General features: G+C 41.9%; 1 protein-coding gene across 5 annotated transcripts in view; it reads left to right on the forward strand.

The window, feature by feature from the left end:
- Window positions 1–24019, forward strand: part of ABR (active BCR-related) — a 306836-nt gene that overhangs the window by 219838 nt on the left and 62979 nt on the right. For 3 of the 5 annotated variants that reach the window (XM_018561031.1, XM_018561030.1, XM_018561034.1), the window contains 6 exons: window positions 3318–3486; window positions 5621–5743; window positions 8743–8818; window positions 8968–9072; window positions 17788–17862; window positions 21472–21569. In XM_018561031.1, coding sequence (XP_018416533.1) covers window positions 3318–3486; window positions 5621–5743; window positions 8743–8818; window positions 8968–9072; window positions 17788–17862; window positions 21472–21569 — 646 coding nt within the window. The remainder of the gene's footprint in view (window positions 1–3317; window positions 3487–5620; window positions 5744–8742; window positions 8819–8967; window positions 9073–17787; window positions 17863–21471; window positions 21570–24019) is intronic. The other 2 variants (XM_018561033.1, XM_018561032.1) reach the window with 1 other exon arrangement.

The raw sequence follows: 24019 nt of genomic DNA on the forward strand, positions 1-24019 counted from the left end.
ACTTTCTAGGCTGTGTCTGACCCCTCTATTTCTGGGGGCAAGGAGCTGTAAAGCCATCAGCAATAAAAGTAGTGAGACAAAGGTCCTCCGGTTACTTGCATTTGCTCCCTAGAATAGGGTGGCTGTATATGGTATGAAAGATGCAATAGACTCTTGCACAGTTTGCATCCTTCAGATCCTGTCGGGGCAATGTTACTGAATGTAGCAAGTGCTTTTTATTACAGGGTGATGTTTTCTGATGTGGCATATTCTCTGTGACTGATTGTCTACGGTACCCTTTTCTTTACTGAAAGCAAAACTTCCTCTGCATAATGCTGCATTATCAGCCAAACTTGAGGCGGGATTTATGACAAGTCCTGGCAGCACATGAACCAAGCAAACGTACCACTGCCTCTTAAATTCTTGTACATTCGTACAGTACACTTGTACTGTGGTAGCCATTGAGTAATGTAGAAAGTTTAGCTTTTAAGTGATACCCTTTATTGTTGTATAATGCCTGATAAAAGAATATAGTGTTTTCCAAAAGCTTGTATTTTTAATTACTTAATAGGTAATTAAAGGGTATTAAAGTGAAATATTTTTTTTTTTTTGTACATCAGCCCAATGTAAATCAGATACTTCTAATGCTCACACTCCCATACCTGCAGTGCGGCTCTGTACTTTACAAATAACACTTTCACTGATGCCGAATACTAGTCACAGTGCACTTCTTCTGGTGCTGTGACTGAAAGTTCCAGATCTAGTACAGTGCAGGATAGTGCTGTTCACTCTCCCCTTGTCTTCTCCCAAAAAAAGCATTGTATTTTTATTAGTGACTACAAGGAGTTCTGTGAATGGATGAGGGGAGAAGAAGGGGCGTGTTTACCCGCCTTCTTCTTTTCCCTCCTCCTGTCCAATCACAGGATGCCTTGTATTCAGTGATAAGAATACAAGGCTTTTTGTGAATGGACGAGGGAAGCACAAGGGGAGTGTAAAGTATACTATCCAGTACTGTACTAGAAACACCTCGCCGGAAGAGCAGCAACACTGGAAGAAAAGTTCTGTTACTACCGGTAGTATTCAGCATTATTGAAGCTCTCATTTGTACAGTATAGAGCAGCACTAAGCACTGGGCATAAGATACTAAGCATTAGAGGTAGCTGATTTACATAGTGCACTTGTGAATTTATTTTTCTTGGAGTTCCACTTTAAACTTATGTTTTGTAAATAAATCTAAAGCCGCCCTATATCAAGTCCGTTTGGTTATGCTGCAATACCAGATTTCACCTGCAGGTGGTACTACAAATAAGAGATGTAATTGTTGCTCCTGAACTTCTGACATCTGGATCATGAAAGGTACTGGAAGGAAACCTATGCAGAGAGAAATATACACTGCAGTTTCTGACCCTTCTACTATATTTTTTGCCCGGCTTTCATGTTGATCCTCAATGCGTATCTGGAATGCATACAGTATCACACATTGCAGCAAAGGGAGGATTCCTATTTTTTATTCTCCTTTGTAGTCGGTGACTCAATCAGCCAGACAACTAGCAAATAGTCAAGTAGGTAATTGACGAGCAATGTTTTTTTCTCTACACAGGCTTCATTAGGGACATCCAGGACATGTTGTTATTGTTAGCATTGATTTAAACATTATTATAATAGAAGTAATAAACAACATTGCATTCCCTAGCATTATTTAGATGTCTAGTGCCTTTTTAAAGAAGAACACAGGGCAAAACTTTTCTTAACCTTTGCAGTGGGGCAACCTCCGCACTGCAAGGGTTACGTGCTCGTTTTTGTCTAGGTGCTAAAATAATAGTTATACTCCTGTGCCTCCTCCAACTCACTGACTGCCCAGGAGATTGCCAATCATTTCAGTGATAAGATTGATGCAATGCACTATGAAATCTCCACTGTCTAGACCTCTCCCACTCCAAACACACCTTGTCTACTGCCACACTCACAACTCTCCTCATTTGATCCAGTTACTACAGACGAAGTCGCTACTCTTTTGTCTAACACATGCCTTATCCCCTGCCCCCTGGACCCCATCCCCTCACAACTATTCCAGTCACCCTCTAGCTCTATTCTACACTCTTACTCACATCTTTAATCTCTCCCTTTCTAATGGTGTTGTCCCTACCCCTCTAAAACAAGCATTGGTGGCCCCCATATTAAAAATACCCTTTTTACCTTGTCCCTCGAGCCGTGCTGTGTTCTCCGGCCGATGCCGGCATCCGTCTTCCGGGTTCCGTCCCTTGCGAGTGTACGCGTCGCAGGGGGCGGAACCGGCGGGATATAAAAAAATAGACAGAAAAATGACATGAAAAAATCATACCGCCAGGGAGGTGAAAGAACTATGGGGGTTAGGGCTTTTCCCCATAGTTCTCCTAAGGGTAACGGGAGGACACAAACTAGCGTCCTCCCGTCACCCTAAGCTCAGTATACCGCGAGCTACAGCTCCTGGTGACACGGGACTGGTGACAGCCTCTCCATCCCCCACACAGCCATCCATACTTGCTGCGGGTGGCTGTACTGCAGGGAAGGAGCAGCACAATCTCGGGGGGGGGGGGGGGGGCCCCCCCCTCCTCCCCGCCGGGCCCCCCCCCCCAAGTGGCGGAACGCCAGGGCCCAGTCGCAATTGGACCCTGTTAGTTCCACCAGTGGCGCCAAAAGACATACCTTTGCTGCAGCGGAGGAGGAGACAGTCTGGAGGCAGTGCTGTAACAGCCAGTAGGCTGTGAGGTTCTGGTGAGTATAACTTTGTTATTTTAGCACCTAGACCAAAAAGCCCACTTAGCCCTTGAAGTGCAGGGGTAGCCCCACTGCAAGGGTTAAGAAAAGTTTTGCCCGGAGTTCTTCTTAAGGATCATAACAAAGATGGCATTTTAGTGCTTAATGTCGCAGGGGATGCCTGTAATTTGACCCCAGGGCCTGTGCAGACTTCTAGAAAAAGCAGTAAGAGAGTCACATGGGGAAGGGAATTCTGTGCAAGATGCTGCTTACAATGTACTCTTGTCATAATTGCATGGAAGAGAAATTGTAATATTTTTTTCTTTGGCAGTTCACGTCAGAACTGCTTTTCTCCCCATACAAGTCAAGGGGAATGCAAAAGCAGTTTGATGTGGCTTAGGAGGTCTGAATCTGGTCAGACTGAGGTGAGAAGCATCTCAAAGTGATTTCACATGCCAGCTGAATTGACATGAAAGCAAAACATCAAAGCAATAAAAGTCCAAGTCTAAAGCTCCATAAAATACATTTTAAGATTCTGGAAGTGTTTTGGTTTCTGTGTTTGGGATAATAATTTATTTATACTTCATGTCTTTCATGAACAGGAAACACCAGCAGTATGACTGCAAGTGGTACATTCCTCTGGCGGACTTGGTGTTCCCCTCTCCGGAAGAGTCTGAGCCCATCCCTCAACTGCACGCTACACCTGAACATGAGATTGAGGATATGAAAGCAAAGATATCGGTTCTGAAGAGTGAGATCCAAAAAGAAAAGGTCAGTCTATGCAACCATATTGTGTTCACCTGTGACTGAAGCATCATTGGAGGCAGAACCCATAGGACATCAAATAATTGTCATTTTACCATTGCAGCCAGTGAGATTCCAGCTGTTATTTTACTTTCGTGGTTTTGAAAATTAAAACAAAACCCTAATTGGTTGTGGGACCTTTCTCCTTTTTCCTTCGCGTTTGTGAGTTTATATTCCATCTTTGGAAACATTTTTCATTTTTATAGCTTTTAAATTCTCAGTTTACACCCTATAGAATTACCTATGTCTAACATTTTTCGTTATCTTTAAAGGATAACTGTACATATAACTATGTTATTGCCACCTTTACTTATCTCAACTTACATACTCTGCAGAATACCCCAGGCATTCCTATTCTCCATGGGTCTTAATGAAAAAGGCATCAACCTTCATGCTTGCATTCAATGACCTTTCCATTAGAACCTATGGAGAAAATCTGTGCGTTAGCAGTACTCTGTTACAGTCTAAGAGGACAAGAGTGCCATCTGGAGAAGGCTATAGCTCATGCCCTGGGTCACAAGTAAAAGGGATGGTATAGGTACCATCGGGTGGGCTAAGGGGGACTGGAAAGCATAGGTTTGATATAAGTACAGTTATACCTTTATTGGAAGTTTGTGGATATCTGATAAAGTAGCTGTGCATGAATCAATCAGCCATCACTTTTTTTGTAAATAATATTCTTGATGCCTGGCAGGAAAAACACCCCATTTGAAATACAGAGGATCAGCTTAATAGCCATGCTGCTAGATGTTTTTTTTAAGGGAACTTGGCAATATTGGTCTGTGTCTTCCCATCCCAGTATTATACTCTCTAATTTCTTTTTCTACTGTCATGGATACAAGAAATGAGCGGAAATCTCTTCAATAAGGGCACTGACAACAATGAAAACAGGACGGAAGTTCTGACCCACTTTAAAAAACTAAAAGAAAAATGTAAAAAATTAATTTTAGCTGGAATGAGGTTTGAAACAAATTTTGAAAACTTGGCCTGGCTGCCAAATTGCTGTAATTTTTATCCTGGCTTTTATCTTGTGCATCTGGTTACCCATTAGTTAAGTCCTCTAATCTCTAATTATACCCACTTCAGAGGAAAAACCTAAGCCGATGTGTTCACTGGTTCAAGCACTGCTCAGTCATTGAGCCTGTAAAGCCCTGTTCACGTGCATTGGAAAATGAAATAAGGTTATAAAAGGTAGTCCCACCCACAAGCCCTGTTAGAAGACAGCTGAATTTGGCTGACAAATAAATAAAACATGTTAGAGGTAAGTTTATTGGGCATTTTGAGCTAAGTACAGTTGCATTGATTTTTGGATGGCAGTAGTAATTCACCATTTTTTTCCCTTCCTATTGTTGCTATTTAACCTTTGTGAATGGAATACTTGTGAGCCTTCTTTTAACACAGAAACAAAATGCAAATGGGCTTATTTATTAAAACAGTGGGAGGAGCAAAGCCTTTAGCACACGTGTCAAACACAAGCCCACCAGGCCATTTCATGTGCCCCTCGCACCTCTCCTGCAGCTTTAAATTTTTAAACCAAAGCTAGCGCTGTAAACAGGCTCCAGGCTTCACAGGAAAGCTGCCAAGGTCCCAGCAGCCTTCCTGTGAATCACGGCACCTTTTTACAGCACTGGCAGCAAATCTCCTCCTTCCTTCCTTTTGGATCCACGCCACCCGCAGCCGCTTAGACCGAATGGGACCCTGCACGGCCCAGCATAGGCCCCACACAGCCCCTGAGAGTCCGCACAGCCCACCATAGACCCTGAACAGCCACCTGAGAGTCCACACAGCCCACCATAGACACTGCATAGCCCACGGTCTGCAACTAAATTGAGTTTGACATGCCTGCAATAGCACAAGGTACAGGAACCTTTTTGCAGCCAGTCAGAACAGTACAGGATGGATTCTGATTCGTTGCTTCCTGCACATACTTTATTGTTTTATTGAGCAAGCCCAAAAGTGTCTACACTGTGGTACACTGATGATTGCAGCTTGGTCCTCATCCAGCTGTGTGGGCCAGATGCGGTTGCATAGGCGGTCCATGGTACATTTTCTAGTGTGTCCTAATATGTTAAAATCTCTTTACTCTTATCTGTCTTTGCAGAAGTCCAACAAAGGATCCAGTCGTGCTATTGAGCGGCTGAAGAAAAAGATGTTTGAATATGAATCCTGGCTTCTGCTGTTCTCTCCCAGCATCCCTTTCAGAATCCACAACAAGAATGGCAAGGTAAGCTGTGAGCCAGGACTGCCTGCAGCTGGCAGCCGTGTGGCCTCTGAAGGGAGACGGAGTTGTATGAGGGATAGAAGTGGGAATCCGCTTTGGCTTTCCCACTTGGGGATTGTGGGGAGGCAGCCATGGTTATTTGCATACTTTGAACATTTCGATATGGATCGGATGATGCCAGAAGGGGAATTCTGCAGCGTCTGATGTGAGCAGTGAGTCAGGCTGCCCAGGGAACTAGTGCGTGGGAGCTGTATGAACTCCACTCCACATCTTCTTCTGACTTGGCTTTAAACCCACTTTTTGCCTTTGAGTCCAAATCACAAGGACATATTGCTTTAAAGCAGAGTCTTCAAAGGAATAATTTCTTTTACAGACCACACGTTGTTTTATTGAGAGATACAGCTGCCAGCAGGATTGTAGAAAAGTGAAGCAAAACTAAGAAACGGCTGTACGTTTCCTCCTTCAGATCTGTATCCATCTCCCTAATGAGATCGCTTTCTATTATGCTTAACCTTTGTCTCATGATTAAAATGGTCTTGTTGCCCTTAACAGCTTATCAGAACATCCTTTATATGTTACTAGTACAGTATCGTACCGGTAGGTTGATCTGAATGTTATGGCAAACAAGAACTGTTCTCCCAACAGACAGTTAAGCTCTTGATGCCTGACGTGACACATATTGATGGTAGATATTGTAGAACTGGTTTAATGGAAAACTTCAGTTTAGCTCAATGTACACATGAGGGAAATATGCCATGGCTGACCTCTTTCTGACAAATAGCAGTTGCCTGGCTGTGTTTGGCTTTAACTCTTCTAGTCATAGACCCAGAGCAAGCGTGCAGCAAATGAAAGTCCTCATCTTATTTTGGGTCAGTGACTGGAGGGCACGATGCTTCAAGCTGTTATTTTCATATTTGCTAATAATGCTTTGATTTATCAATAAGAAAATACTTTTTAACACGACAAAAACCAGAGAAATATTTAAGGGGCTATTTATAGCAGGTACCCACTGCCTGTGCTCATCTACATACCACAGTATTTACTCCACAGTGCAGCCTGCATTATATGACCCATTTATTACAGGTATTTATTATTATTATTACAGGTATTTATATATCGCCAACAGTTTAAGCAGCGCTATGCATAGTTGCACTTTCACATCAGTCCCTGCCCTCAAGGAGCTTACTATCTAATGTTTATTTATAAAACGAAAGGCTGGTCACATGACTTTGACAGGCCATGTATCCCATCTCTCCTCACTGCCTTTTTTCCTTCGATGTATGTGTACAACCCATTGATTGTTTCAGTATCCCGAAGCAAGCAGAGCACATTGCGTATTTGTAAAGCTCACTCCTGTGCTTTACAAATGTGCCTTTTTTCCTCCAAAGCAGCAGTATAGCCGTGGTAAGGTTATATCTGCCTGATGACGAAGACCCTTAGGCCCCATTCACACCATTTGCGTTGGTGTCCATTTTTCAAGGGATGCCAACCCAAGGACATCTGAAAATAAATGGGAGCAGTTTACACCAGCGCGTTGCGTTGCACTGCCCTCCGCTATAAAAAAAAAAAGTAAAGCAGGCTCTACATTTTTTCAGCTTAATGTAGTGGACTGGTGTGAACTGCTAACGTATGTCAACTGAAGGCAGAATCAATACTTTACATAGCTTAGTGTAAAAATCAAATAACAAAAAAAAAACCAAGAACGCAACAGATGTCAACACACTACACAAACTCAAGTCAGCGTACCTCCACTGACCCGCATTCTTGTCTCCGATTCCAGTGCGACTGCACCCTTAATGTGTTAATAAGGCATTCATTTTTCTTTTTTTTATAACTTTAGATCTTCAAATGTAACTGCCAACAATTTTAATTGTGAAGCAGGGAGAGCTGACGATATGCAAATTAGCGTAGCTTATAAATCAGACACCCAGAATTATTTGTTGTGTGCACCCGCCTTCTGGAATGCAGTGGGAACCTTGGCTGTCCCCACCTGACTAACACATAAGAAGCTCCAGCAGATTTAGGGCCTGTGTCAAGGACATCGGTTTCACTTCCGTTTGAGACACTTGTAATCATTTAGAATTGCCGGGTGCATTTGACCTGCAGGTGACCCCCTGACCTGCATGTGACCTGCTTTTTAAATTTGGGTTTTCATTCTCGTAGACTTGTATGGGAATGCAAAACACGCTTAATGTAAGCAACGGCTTGTCAACACAGGCCCTTACCTGGATTTGAAATGCCGAGAAATGGTCAGGTGCTACTGTCTAATTTTTTTTAAAAGTTATATGTAAACATAATTGCTGTTGTATAAATGCTTGAACATGTTAATATAATTTCATAATAATGTTCTAAAGTTTTACATTTGCATGCTTTAATAAATGATGATCGAAAAAAGCAAAGCGCTAGGGGTAAAAATGTGCAAAGGAGCGAAGGGTAAGTGTTCGGGCAAAAAACGATTTATAAACCTATTAGGTGTATAACTGTGTAAAAACCAAACTAGAACACTATAAATAAATAGAGAAGCTCCAACCATATAAAATATACAATTAGAATCAATAAAGATCAAGTCCAATAGATTATATAGTTAATAAGTGCTAATAAACATCAAAAAATCAAAAAAAATGTGTTGCCACTTGTACTATGTGACAGGGTGACAACACAGGAGAACCGCGTTGAGAGACCAGGGCAGAGCGCTGCCACGCTAAAACACGAAGTGCATGGCAGGATCCCCAGGTATCATTTATTAAATGTAAACAAGTTAATCTGCGCTTCTGGAGGGAGGTGATAATAAGGGAATAAATGAATTAAAATTAAATATGTGAATAAATTGTGAAAGAATAATTAAAACCCGAAGAAATTCTGACATTGATTTGTTACGCAGCCAGTCCAGTTGCATATACAGTAGATTGTAGCAGAGTTGTACCTAATGATCTGTTAAGTGATACCTTCATAAATTCTTTGATGTGACTAAATATTTGTTTTCTTATATTGCTGAATTTCAGAGCTACTTCTTCCTGCTGTCTTCAGATTATGAGCGATCAGAGTGGAGAGAAGTCATTCAGAAGCTGCAGAAGAAAGGTGTTTATGTCAATCAGATTCTGTCTATGATCATTTCAGTATTCTCTAACACCAGATCTCTGTTACCCTGAAAAAGTTAAAAAAAAAAGTTTTGCATTTTTGCAATTACATTACCTAAGGGCTGAAGAATTTTATTCTTTCGTTTTTAGATTTACAAGCATTTGCACTCAGTTCTTTGGAGCTCCAGGTACTTACTGGGTCCTGCTTTAAGCTGCGAACAGTTCATAACATGCCAATCATCAGCAATAAGGATGGTAAGTGTAGCTGTCAAAAGGTTGTAGTAGCATGATAACCACCACAAGGTGGAGCTGCTTGCTAGATTGTGTTTAAATGGTTGTGATTATTAACCATTAATGCTGTTGATCATTGGTAGACAATACATTTGTGAGACCAGCACCAAGAAATACCGAAAGAAAATCTGCTGGTTCCTTTTGAAGTTGAACATTAATTAAAAAAAAAAAAAAGTTAAATCTTAAAAATGCATTCAAGTACCTTAACTACTAACAATAATGTAGGTTATGGCTACTTTTGTTCCCCATGGTCCCTGTATGTGTTGTAAAGTAGCCACTGCTCCAAGCTCATTCCCAGGATGGACTACAATCTCAATACAAATTAGTAAACTAAACATGAGATTGTAGTCTATCACAGGAGTGAGCTTAGAGAGGTGACTACTTTACAACACACACAGGGACCAGGGGGAACAAAGGTAGCCACCTTCCAGAAGGATGGACAGCGTCAGCACCATTTCAGAGATGATTTGAGGATCTACAGCCGAGTGATACACAAATAAGATACATTTTTGTTAATAGTTAAGGTACTTAAATGTATTTTTAACGCCTGAGTTTAGGGTCACTTTAATAATACTTCCAAAGGATTATAGTCCTGTGCCACTTTCTCTTCTGTATAAAAATCTTCCCCTAGCCAGGTTTGTTTAAGGTTCATTTGGACAAGGAGATCATGACAACTACTGTATGGGATTCAGTGATGCTTGTGCATTTTCTGCCCATCTTCAGTATCGCAGACATATACACAGCAAGGGCAACCAAAGCAAACCACTTGCACCTTCATCTGAAATATCTATTTTTGATGGTCCTGCAATTCAAACTTGTAGCTGACTAGATACAGCATACAACTAGAGATAGATTTAATGTATGGCACATTTAGTTGTATGTTAACTCTGTGTTTACCTGTTTATGTCTGTATATCATGTACATCTGTCAGGCAGACACAGATATATACTAGTGCTTTCATGTTCTGCTTCTCAGAACCTGGCAAGGGTGCTGGAAATTTTATCAACATTTACCAAAGGCCATTTGTTGTCCCATAAAGTACTGGGGTCCTTGGTTTGAATCCCAGCCAGAATCCTATCTGCATGCAGTTAGCATGTACTCTCTGTTCTTGCGTGGGTTTCCTCTGGATGCTTCAAAGATATGTTGATAAGTTAATTGGCTCAATTTAGTGCACCCAAGATGGCTGCCTCACTTCCTAAGCGCTTTATTTCCCCAGGGAGAAAAGTGCTATGGAAATGCATATAAAAAATAATTATTTTAAAAAATTCGGTGAAAGAACCTATTCAAAGGCAAGCATGTAGTGTAGAAGGAGTGTGCCCCTGCTGCTGCAGCCATGTTTTTTGTACACCTCACATCTGCCGGCCTGATATTTGATGTGGTTGTACTAATAAACAAGGTTACAGCAGGAGTCTGTGCAGCTTTCCTTCTTTCATGTTCAGTTTCAGTTGATAACTTAAACCATAAGCTCATGGAAACGGTTCCACAAACTGCAGTGCATTTGGCAGCCTTTGGAAGGTGCTTTTACTTTGTAAACTGAGAGCCTAGTAGTGTAAAACTAAACCCTATATATAACTACATCATGGTGGTGGTTTTATAAAATTATAATGTTTTCTCTACAAAAACGGACACAGATATTAAACAATAAAAACAAAATAGGAATAAGAACACTGCCCAGTGCCAAAAGAAGAAGTGGCACAAGACTAGTAAGCAAAATAACTTGAAAAAAGGGAGGAGTTAGATTTAACATCAGTTGCGTATTATAAAGTAAATAACAATTAAAAAATGTATTGTCTATATAAAAGTGTGTTTTTGTGTATTTATGTCCATTTTAATCAACATTGGGAAGTGTAACCTTACCAGAGTTTTTGACAACCAGCTTGGATACTGCCTCCGCTTCCACACCTACCAAAGAAAAATATCCTTATAAACCTGGGCATAAGTGCTTGATGTAGGTGGCACAGTGACTCGGGGTTAGCACTTCTGTCTTTCATCACTGTGGTCCTATCCCATCCAGGACACTAACTGCATGAGTTTTGCATGTGCTCCCTGTTCTTACATGTGTTTCCTCTGGGTACTATTTTCCTCTCTCACTCCAAAGTGGGGTATGGACTTTAGATTTTAAGCTCCATGAGGTCATGGACTGGTGTAAATATTACTATATAAAGCACTGCGGAAATTGTTGGCACTTTATAAAGCGCTGACAATTCTGTAAATAAAAATGTATAAATGCATGTAATGTGGCCCTTGTGCGGGGCCACAGCACCAGGTGACACCTCTTTTCCAAGTTGGGGGCAGACAGGTACATTGTCAGTAAATTTACTGGAAGCCCTACAATCAGTCATAGAAAAGAAGACAGAATGCACTTCAGTCACTAGAAGGATATGTCCTCATTATTTTTTGCAGAGAACAATTGAATCACTTGATGCTGAAATCACTGTGTTGTCACAAGCAGCATCACCCACCCCCAATAATAGGACATTTTTTACACAGCATAGTTCATTTAGTCTTGCAGGGCTCCCACACACACCCTCCCTTGAGTGGCAGCTCTGAGCCTGCTGTGTGCCGTCATAGATGTGATGTCAGCAGCCCCAGCAGGCTCAGAACTGTCACTCAAGGGAGGGTGTGTGAGAGCCCTGCAAGAATAAATGAACTATGCCGTGTAAAAAATGTCCTATCACAGGGCTTTTGGGTGTCTATACATGTAAATAGCATGCATAAAATGCACTGCCTGTCCAGAAAGAATTCACACACTAATATATTTTTGGACTGCCTTTAGCTTTGATTATGGCCCGCATTTGCAGTGGCATTGCTTCCATAAGCTTATGCAATGTCACAACATTTATTTCTGTCCAGAGTTGCATTCATTTTTCACCAAGATCTTGTAGCGATGACGGGAGAGTCAGACCTCTGTGTAAAGTCTTCTCCAGCACATGCCAAAGATTCTCAATAGGGTTAAGGTCTGGACTCTCTATGTGAAATCCATGTGTGAAAATGATGTCTCATGCTCCCTGAACCACTCACAATTTGAGCCTGATGAATCCTGGCATTGTCATCTTGGAATATGTCAGTACCATCAGGGAAGATAAAATCCATTGATGGAAAAACCTGGTCATTCAGTATATTCAGGTAGGCAGCTGCCCTCATTTTTTTGGACACATAATATTGCTGAAGCTAGACCTATTATCCAATGAAAGGCTCTTACACATTTGCTTAGCTAACTCCAGGTGGTGACTTTTTTTGGACAGACAGTGTACATTAACCCCTTCGTGACGGGAGACGTACACTGTACGTCCAGCCACAAAGGGACCAAATGACTTGTCACGTACACTGTACGTGACGAGTTATTTGCTGCTTTAGAGGGCTGTTAATCGCTGAGAATCAGCTTTTAACATTCATTAATGGATGCCCTTACTACAGAGGCATTCATTAATGAAAGGGTTAACCTTTTTTTAGAGAGTCAAAGCAAAGGCGGACACAGATGCTTTTGCCGGCATTCTGACAGCTCGTATAGATCGAGAGATATCTCTCTCAAGCTATACTGGCTTTTTTTTTTTTCTTTCATGAATAGATACAAAATGAAAAATCTTATGAGAAAATCATTGCTAAAAAGAAATGGCCTGGTGCCGGTGTCTCTTTAAACCTGTCTATGACCTGTACTTTGTGTTTATGTACATGCAACACTAAGGTGCATATTTGTAAAGAAATTAATTTGAATTTTTGAGCAAATGTCCACTGGTGGGGAATCAATAAGTGTCATTCAAAACACATGCACCTGCAAGATTCACCTGCGGTAGCTGTTTGGTGAATGTTAGATTACCGGCTGACTTTGGAGCATTAAATATGCTCCAAAGTCAGAAAATGCATGATATGGTACATCTGTGCATGCACTACATTAAACCTCTGTGTATACCAACTTTCCATCATGCAGTATGATATGCTGAACCTCTGTATACACTACACTCTGTAGATAAAATACCACTGCTTACATTTTACTTTGTGCACTTGTTAAACTGAAACCCTTTGTTCACTGGGCTCTACTTTATACTGACCCTACACTGATTGTTTGCCACATTACTTACGTTAAAGGGAATTTTAACATTTCCTGCATTTACAGATCTAAATCTAATTTCTAATTGGACAGTAATGCCATTACTATTCTTATTACAGAATTATACCTTTTGCAGTGTAATTTTGCATTGTGGGCAGCAGAGGGATCCCAGTCACATGCTGTAGATTGTATTCAGGACAAGGAAATATAGTAATGGAAATAGGTTTGGTAGGAATATATTAATTTTGATATACATGGTATCGCCCTGACACAAAAGAGCATAAAGGCACGTTCACTCTCTATTGTGTACTAATGTGCATTTCACACATTTACATCCCTATTTGTCTTCAAAGCCTATTTATTTGTATTAGATTTGTTTGGGCTCAGATAGTATGCAATTGGAACAATAGTACATCATGTGCTGACCTGGGTGTTTTTCAAGTCAGATATGTGCTAATTAGCCAAATGCTAGTTTTGATATTACTAACAAATGATATTACTAACAAACGTCCATGGTATGATCAGGTTGCCATTGAGGGAATGTACATGCTCCTGTCATAGGCATGCGCAAAGGGTTTTCCTGGTGTGCTTGGGCACAACCCAATCACCCTGAGTGCAACACCGAAACCGCAGCAGCAGGCGCCATGTCACTGAGCCGCTGGTGAGATCACAAAGATCCCTCTGTGACCGGCTCAGCAATACAGATCACAGCAGCACTTGCCACTTACATTCCTCACAACACAGCTGCAGTCCTCTGTGCCTGGGAAGCTGCGAGGGAGCGTGGCTGCGGCTTCACAAACTTCCTATCCAATCAAGAAGCCAGGCTGGTGGTCACTTGTCCATCTGCCAGGCTCCCTGCTTTATTACTGCACCCCTGCTAGAAAAGGTAAGTGTGTGTGAAATATATATATATATATTGCCAAAAGTATTGGGACGCCTGCCTTTACACGCACATGAACTTTAATGGCATCCCAGTCTTAGTCCATAGGGTTTTATATTGAGTTGGCCCACCCTTTGCCGCTATAACAGCTTCAACTCTTCTGGGTAGGCGTCCACAAGGTTTAGGAGTGTGTCTACGGGAATGTTTGACCATTCTTCCAGAAGCGTATTTGTGAGGTCAGGTACTGATGTTGGACGAGAAGGTCTGGCTCGCAGTCTCCGCTCTAATCCATCCCAAAGGTGTTCTATTGGGTTAAGGTCAGGACCCCTGAAAAACAACCCCACACCATAATCCCCACTCCACCAAACTTTACACTTGGCACAATGCAGTCAGGCAAGTTCTGTTCTCCTGGCAACCGCCAAACCCAGACACGTCCATGGGATTGCCAGACAGAGAAGTGTGATTCGTCACTCCAGAGAACACATCCCCGCTTCTCTAGAGTCCAGTGGCGGCGTGCTTTACACCACTGCATCCAATGCTTTGCATTGCACTTGGTGATATAAGGCTTGGATGCAGCTGCTCGGCCATGGAAACCCATTCCATGAAGCTCTCTATGCACTGTTGTGCCAATCTGAAGTTTGGAGGTCTGTAGCTATTAACTCTGCAGACAGTTGGCGACTCCTGCGCATTGTGCGCTTCAGCATGCGCTGACCCCGCTCTGTCATTTTACATGGCCTACCACTTTGTGGCTGAGTTGCTGTTGTTCCCAGTTGCTTCCACTTTGTTATAATACCACTAACAGTTGACCGTGGAATATTTAGTAGCCAGGAAATTTCACGGAACACCTGAAGCCAATGATTTGGAGGGGTGTCCCAATACTTTTGGCAATATAGTTGTGTATTTATATATGTATGTGTGTGTATATATATATAGATAGATATCTATAGATATATATATCGATCTATCTATCCACACACATACATATATATTGTGGCAGTGCGTGGCAATGCCACTATGTAGAATGGCAAAAGGGTCACCCCGGACTCTCAGCCAGAGGGGCTGACCATTTCCAGGACAGAAATACTTTTACCAGGAAAAAGCTGGCTTTGAAATTCTTTCCGGGTTTTCTAAATTATAACTGGGAGATTTCTAAGGCATTGTTCACACCAAATGCAGAGCAGATCCGCTCAGGTTTCTGCACACGCAAGTGCAGTGGGTTGTGCCGTGTTTTTGCCGCGTTTTTGATGCGTTCCGGGCCGTTTTTGGGAAAAAAGGAGCAGGAGTCCTACCATGAGATAAGCTGCTGGGTGGATAGCAGCTTAGGAGAAAGTAGGGGAGGGGGGGGAGCAGTGTAAGATGAGAGATGCAGAGGGTGCACAAGGTAACAGTGTTGGAAGAGGGTGGCAACCATCAAACCCTTTTCCAACACTGTTAACATCTGTACCCTCTGCATCCCTATTTCTATAGTGTTCACCTCTGCTCCCCCTGTGGGTGTGTGTTGTGTTTTGGAAACCTGGGTGTCGGACTGTTGGGTGTCCCCTCTCCACCTGTGCAGTAATCACATAAAATCCAGAAGTGGCACAGAGACGACCTACGCTACACCACTGTCTGAACCTAAGTATTTTGGAGGAGTATCCATATAATTTTGGCCATGTGATGCATATTCCATAGCTGTTGTTTATCTAGATCAGCGGTTCTCAACCTGTGGGTCGCGACCCCGTCGGGTGTCGAATGACAATTTGCCAGGGGTCGCCCGGGAAAGAAACACTTTCTCCCGGAAAGTTTTACTCTGCTTGATCGAGCAGTGTAAATATTTTCCTGCGATCATTTTTTTTTCTGACATTGGGGGCCGCCGTAAGTCAGAAAAAAAACCCCCCACCATACGAATGCATAGCTAGATTCCTATTGGCTATTTCACTTTGCAATAGCAAACTAGCTATTGCACCAGCCCTCTGCTGCTGCCAATCAGCAGAGGGGGACCTGAAGATCTCCATCAGGTCCTCTTCTAGTGATTGACAGCAGCAGAGGGCGGGTACAATAGCTAGTTTGCTATTGGCTATTGCAAAGTGAAATAGCCAATAGGAATCTAGCTATGCATTCCTATGGTGTTGTTTTTTTTATTTTATCCTGATGGCGTACGCCAGTGGTTCTCAACCTATGGGTTGCTGTGTGATTTCTGCTCTGCTAGGTGAGAGTCCTCCTCAGCCCTCTCCTAGCGCAGCAGTGTCAGTTCTCCTGCCACGCCGCCAGATGTCGCTGCAGCAGCCGCGTCATCCCTAAATTTTACAGTTGGGTGTCACCACAACTTAGCAAATGTTACCAAGGGGTCCCGGCCCTAGAAAGGTTGAGAACCACTGATCTAGATACTGTTGAGAAATGGAAAAAAAGCAAGAGATTTGATTCATGATCGCAACAATGTGCTTTCCTTAGTCAGGAAAATAATAAAGGATCTGCCATTCCTAACTTGTGTTTGAAAGTTGCTTGCTTCATGTCTGTCTTCCTTCTATATTTCCTTTACTGCTGGTGAACCACTGACTTATACAAATGCATGTTGCGGGTCAGTTGCTCACAAAGTAATTTAGTGGAAGATCAAGGTGTTCTTTTAAGTTGGCTCCAGTCTAGGGTGAATGTGCTTTTCTTTAGAACAGAGTGGGTAATTCTTATACAGAAAGAAGATTTATAGAATTCCACAAACATCTTTTGGCTGTTTGGTGGATTAATTGCATGACGTCAAGAAATAATCTTGTAAAAATGAAAGACAATGATTGTAATCACATGATAAGCTTGCCATAGCCCTACGAACAGTATGTTATGTTCTGTATACACTGTAACAGCTGCATGCACTGTGAGAACTAAAATCAAGGGAAACAGGTAAATACACAGCTAAAATACACCTATGTAAACTGCTGTAATTGCCAAGGAGTACCTCTGTTCAGACACTTTTGTGATTCATACACCTCTATCAGTCGGCGCAGACACAACAGTGTCACCACTTTCTCTGTCAGTTATGGGATACATTAGTGTCACCATCCTGTCTACAGATTACAGATTGGACAATTAAAGAGCAGCAACGCCCTGATATGTCATCAACTCTGTTCACTCAGATCTGCATGTTCCCTTTAAACAAATGTGTATGCAGTAGAGCATGATTGTGTTCTAGTTCTACCCTTGTCTCTCTTATAACAGGGGAGTAAGTTGAAGTCAATTGCAAAAACAAATTCAATATTTTAAAGGGATACACAGTTGCATTAAGGCCCCATTCACACCTATGCGTATTGTAATATGCGCGTCTGTCGCGCGACCGTCACGCGTTTTTTTTACCGCGATTCGCGGTAAAAAAGCCGTGCGACCGTCGCGCAATTCCAAAGGCTACTTGGCAGTATACTAATGGAAAACGCCCTACAAAACGGACCAATACGCAGCAAAAAACGCTCCGGGACCTTTTCATGCGTGGGCCGTTTTGTAGTGCGTTCGGGACGGGCGGAAATACGGACAGGTGGGAACGAGGCCATTGACTACAGTGCTATTTATTTTTTTGACCGTTTTGTAGAGCGTTCATCGAGCGTAGGACGCGCTACAAAAGGTCAGGTGTGAATGGGGCCTAAATGATGTTTTTATATCTTCCTGAGCTTCAGCTTTAAATACTACAGATGCATCCGTGTTATGTGAAATATTTGCATAGTTTCAGTATTTCATTTTGGGGTTGTCCAGTACTGTTGGTAAAATATAAATATTTTTGCTCTTTATACAGATGATGAATCTTCTGGAATGTACGGTTTCCTGCATGTGATTGTTCACTCTGCCAAAGGATTCAGCCAATCTGCCAGTAAGTGCTCTTTTCTAGGTCGATTAGGTCATTTCATTGTCCCAGTGCTACACAAGGTTTTCATTAAGCTGACTTTATATATGGTATATACATGCATGCCGACCAAGGCTTATAAAACAATCGTAGACTGCAGCACAGAATGTGACGGCTCTGAAATCACTAAAACAGACATTGACGAGATCTGCAGGTATGTTGAGCAGCACCACAAGGCTGAGTATTAAATCTTGGAGCTGAGCTCATCCCGGGAGCTCTGCACAGTGTAGGACACTTCTCTATGGGGAAAACAGTATTAACACTCTCATGGCCAAGGGGGTCTTTTGTAGCTTGGAAAGGTTCCATTATCTATATTATAGGCCTCTAAAGGGCCTTTATAACGTTTCTTAACTATGCTTATCTAAGCAAGCAATATATCAGTATAGACATGTCAGTAGTGAAGCATATATAATTCAGCTTAGTTAGCAAAATAAATTAGAAGTATTGTGTTGTTTTTTTCTTTTATATTAGGGCCCGTTCTCACATACAGCAGGGACTGGCATTTTTCTGCACTAGATCAAAGCCAATCACCGCTAGGGCACATAGAAAACAATTGTTTTTCATGTACCTCATTCACATCACAACTCAGGTGTGATGCGCAGTGCTGTGGGCTGCAGTAAAATGCAGACATGTTGCATTTTTCTGCAGTGCACTGGATGTCACAGTATTTTAGGTAAACTGCCGCCATGCAGAGACATGAAAGGATTGTACATTTTGTACACTCCAAATAAAGTTCAGCAAAGAAACAAGAAAGTAAACAGTGGCTTGCATTGTAACAATGCAAGGCACCGTGGCTCACCATTGTCACCCAGCGGACAGGGCAGCGAATTTTGAATTCTGTGTTGTGGTTATATGATCCTAAAATAATTTACCACTCTTCATTTAAAACTATTAAAACAGAACTCTGGGGAAAATTATTATTAACCCTTGCAGTAAGCCTAGCTCTGCACTGCAAGGCTTTTAAGTGTTCCTTCTAGTCGAGGGAGAAAATAACAGTTATACTCACCTGATGCCCCTCAGCATCCTCACCTCCTATACATTGTATAGGACGTAGTGACTCGTAGCGCCAAAATGAGAACAATAATTCTCGGGCCAATATTCATGGCTAACGCTGATGACCGGGCTTTTATATTATTTTATATATAATTGTTTTTTGTGTCCAATTTTGGTGTGTTATTTTAAATAAAAGTTTGGTTATTTTATTATATTGCCGCAGAATTTTTAATTCAAATTATTTTAAATCTATGAAACTAATTAAAATGTCTAATGTGCCTCCCACCCGCATTGTGGTTGCCCACACCAGAACACGTGGTACCGCAATGCCGTGCATTCCAGTGTGCGATTTGCTAAAAATTCTGCATTCAGTTTTATACTGGTGAACTTTGTAACACTCCATTTGTGTATTTTATTTTAAATAAAAGATGGTATTTTTTTTATCCGATCGATGAAAATAATCGGCAACTAATCGATTATGAGAAAACATAGTTGCAGGCCTAGCGTCTTTTGTCTGCATTGCCCATAGTTACCTGTATGATGCTTACTTTTAGAATCTGACTGGCACAGTTCTTGAAACAATTAGATAAAATAACTTGATTTTGTCTATTTGTGTTTGATTTTTGCTAGATTTATTTTACAACTTATACCTATTGCATTGAAACAGCTGTATTTGGCAGTGTCTGGTTTTCCCAATCCAATTCATGTATATGCACTGAAACACAGAATACAGTTCTACCATACAATGACGGAACTGAGCAGGATGTGTGTCTGCAGATTAGATGCTGCCCTGAACTCCCATGTTGTAAAATAGCTTTTGATCAAAAACCACTAAGTGGATCTGACATGTTGAGCTCAGACTCCTTTCATGTGAGGCATAACCCAATCCCACAGCTGTGACAGGGTCATGCTTAATATTTATCAGGTCTCCCAATGATGAATCACAGACACACAAGTTCAGCAGAATCTCATTGAGTATGGATACAATAAAAGATTACTGCAATATGAAGCAGAGTCTTGCCTTACAACCTGACCTTGACCTGAAAATTCCAACTAACTGGACGTTTCCTTAAAAGACATACAGGGTTATTAAACAATGTGATCCAAAGGGAGAGGATGTGCAATAACAGTGATCAATCATATTTCACTGTGTATCAGCAAAGCCCAAAATACACTATAACCACATTACTATACAAGAAAAAAAAGCTTTTTTTCCCCCCATCCAACCTCCCCTGCTGGCTATTGCATTCTGATAGCTTGCGTCTAGCGCTGTCAAAATACACCAACAGTGATTGTGGTCACTGTTCAGCCTACAATTTTCAAGCCGGTACCTCAATAAAAGCTGATTGAAAAATCAAGGTTTCTTGAACAGAGTGGTGGCAGCAGCGGACCACTCAAAGCTTGAATTTTGGCTGAGTCAGCAGGACTTGACCAAAATGTGAGCAGTGTATGGCCAGCCTTAGACTGAACTATAAAAGATCATTACTAGGGATGCACCCATACCGGTATTTCGATATCGAGTACAAGTACCAATATATTTTTTTAAAGACTCGCCAGGGAAGCAGTCCCCATGCTTCTCGTCGAGGTGACGAGAAAGCATGGAGCCGGCTTTCTAGACAATCAGGAAGCCGGGCGCTGTGTAATGACGCGGCGCCCGACTTCCTGATTGGCCAAGAAGCCGGCTCCATGCTCCCTCGTCATTACACGGCGCCTGGCTACCTGATTGGCCAGCTTCCGACCAATCGGGAAGCCGGGCAGCGCGTCATTACACGCTGCCCGGCTTCCTGATACAGGAAGTATCCGGCTAGGCATCGGAGCATTTGGGCGAGTACTCGCCCAAATACTCGTCATCGGCATCCCTAATCATTAACAATTGGTTTAATCTGGCTTGTTAAACATTGGGGGGGGATTTTTGTAAAACTGGAGCAGTTGGCTATGGCAACCCATCAGCTTCTCTGCTCAGTTTGTTTATTTAAAGAGGAGCTACAAGGATTAACTGCTTGCTTTTGTCTAGAATGTACAAATAAAGAATATATACTCACCTGATCCTCAGTCCCGCCTGGTTGTCAGACCAGTCCCTGCAGCCTTTTCTCCCCTGGGCTCCAGCAGTCTGAGGACTGCTGATGTCATTATGTCTAATGCAAGTCCATTTAATTGCATTAGACGCGAGGACACCAAGAACATTCCACAGCCGGTGTGGAAGGAGGAGAGAGGTGAGCCCTGACTGTTGGAAGATTGAGGATCAGGTGAGTATATCTTCTTTATTCTGGCCCCTAGATCAAAACGAGCAGTTAACCCTTGTAGTGCAGGGGTAGCCACAGTCCAGTTCCTATAAGCAGCTCCTATATTTTTATACTTTCCCTTTACGTGTCTGTGTACAAATAGCATGTTCTTATATCACATCAGAACATACAAACTGCCAAATTAGATCATGTTCAATGGTATGGTAAGCCTCACCCATGTAAATGGTAGTTTTGGTGTTTTATAATGATCAGCATACATATACTCTGCAATAAATGAATAATTATATCCGGATATTCTCCACTATCCAATAGTTTACATCCTTTTTATGTGTATTTCCAGATCTCTACTGCACATTAGAAGTGGATTCCTTTGGTTATTTTGTCAGCAAAGCTAAGACCAGAGTGTTCCGTGACACTACTGAGCCCGATTGGAACGAGGTAAGCTATGCATCAGCCCAGAATTGATGTACTTGATTACTATGTAGTTAAATATATTTAAGTAAAATACATACAGTCTACATCGGACATGATGGTTACAATACTTAATTAGGACACCATTGCTTCAATGCAACTAATCATATTCAAACATGTAGAATGGCTTCCGAGGAACACGTTTGATTCTAATTATCCATTATAGAACAGTGCAGACAGTGGTGGAGGTGAGCTAAATCATTTTCTGCCTGATCTTTGAATCTAACTACGTACAGGAATGAATATATATATATTTTATGGAGTGCCAGATTACATGACCCAACATGACTATTGTTATTATATATATAATGTATATAGTGCCATAATATTGCACAGCTCTGCATTTTGAATAGTAGAGGGTGCAGATTACCAACTCTATACAAAGCAAGTACAAAAACTTAATACTGAGGAGGAAAGGGCAGTGCCCAGATGATTTTATAGCCTGTTTGGGAAACCTGAATTCAGGGAGCTGAAATGTATCGTACAAATCAACAGCCAGCTATACAATGAGCTAGTTAGATCACTGTGCAAAATTAGGTTTGCCAGTCTGACATTGCCACTGATTGGTGTATTGATGTGTTTTTCTCTGCCTAGCGAGAACTATAGCTTCGCTTTTAAAAGTGTCAAATGAATGTGTTTCACTGTCTGTTTGTATCTGATTACTTTCTCTTGGCAGCAATAACAGTCTTTTATGTTCACACTGGCTTGGTTGCAGGAGTGTATCCAATCCCATTGTTTACTGCTACCTGTTAGTGGTTTGCTCCTCTGGCCAATGGGGGGTTTATGGTCTGCCTGCTGGTTGAAGCAGTCTAAACTATAGGCAGCTGCAGCTTGAGAATCACATCAAATATTCTTGTTACACAGGCCTTGCTAAAGGTCGGAACCACCCGCCAAGTAGTCAGTAACTGCCTTTTGTGTGAGCAAGGCCTAAGACACTTTTAGACAAGACATGTGGCCCAACTGTTGATTCTTTCTTCTAAGCAAGATGATAATGTTACTTGGAGCTTCATTGTCCTTTTTCTCTGGCAGGCTTGGAAATACAAGCTAAATGCTGTAGAAAATGGCTTTGTTTTCATTTCCAAACACCTATTTACTGCATGTGGAACTTTGCTCAATGTAACCGTGCCCAAAATAAGTTATTACATATTTTAATTTCCATTCAGAAAATGTTACTTCACTTATTTCACTCCGTTATAGAATTGACAAGAGAACGAGGAACATTGTCAGAGCATGTAATGTAGGTCCTGTTTTAGGCAGTTTCTGGTTGTTCACAGCTTGTTAAAGGAGAACTATGAGGTAAGTGATTTCCACTCATCCTCATAGTTAGAGCCGACCTATGACAAAGAAGCTGTCACAGGTCGGCTCTATCGATCGGGAAGTGAGCAGAAACATGCACCGATCCGCTCACTTCCCAATCGTCTCCCTGTAGGGATTCCCCCCTCCCCACTCTGATCCTCCAGTGCTGAGTGGAGGAACAAACAGGGGAGGGGGCAGGCAAGATAGGCAGAGCCCGCTGTCACTCATGCAGCTGGGTGGATCCAGACAGTATTGCCGGGATCTGTCCCGTCTGTGGCGCTCTCAGTATATCAGGGGCAATAGCCCTCAATATACTGAGCTTTGGGTCACGGAAGGAGGTTAGTATATGTCCTCCCGTGACCCTAAAGAGAACTATGGGGGAAAACACCTACCCCATAGTTTAGGGATGTCCCGATGCCACTTTTTCAGGCCACTTCAGTTTCGTTTTCGGACATCACAGCGGGGGGCGGAGCCGGTGGGAAATTCAAAAGTGAAAACATGCGATATACACAGAATACACACAATGCAATGTAATCTGCTATGATTACATTTCTGTATCAAACCATTTCACTTCAATTTTGTCCCTAGAGCTTTGTCCAGTTCCCTGCCTGCACTTTTACTGTTCTTTCTGCCTGGAAACTTGAGAACGTCCATGGCATCCAAAAAGCATCCCTGTAGGTCAAAAGCGGTTTTAGACCAGGTAGAAAACAGTGATAGTGAATTAGAATAACTTGCAGAATGCTCAATTCTGCAAGTTATTCTAATTCACTATCGCTGATTTCTAGCTGCTAGCGATTCGTGGGGAAATTCGTAATCAGGCACTGAAAGTGACAACAGCGACGATTCTGCGACCGAGCTCAGTGATGTGCGAACTTGGTACTCTATTGACTGTGGTACCGATCAGGCAGCGCCCCCAGAATTCCCATTTACTGGACCATTTTTTTTATTATTATATTATAATTTTTTATAATTATTTATTATATTATAATTTCTTAAAAATTTGAAAAAGTGTCAGGCAGGGCACTGGACAAAGCTCTAGGGACAAAATTGAAGTGAAATAGTTTGATACATAAGTGTAATCATAGCAGATTACATTGTATTGTGTGTATTCTGTGTATATT

The sequence above is a fragment of the Nanorana parkeri genome, unplaced genomic scaffold (genome assembly GCF_000935625.1).
Source record: "Nanorana parkeri isolate BGI_ZX_2015 unplaced genomic scaffold, ASM93562v1 scaffold494, whole genome shotgun sequence".
NCBI lineage: Eukaryota > Metazoa > Chordata > Amphibia > Anura > Dicroglossidae > Nanorana > Nanorana parkeri.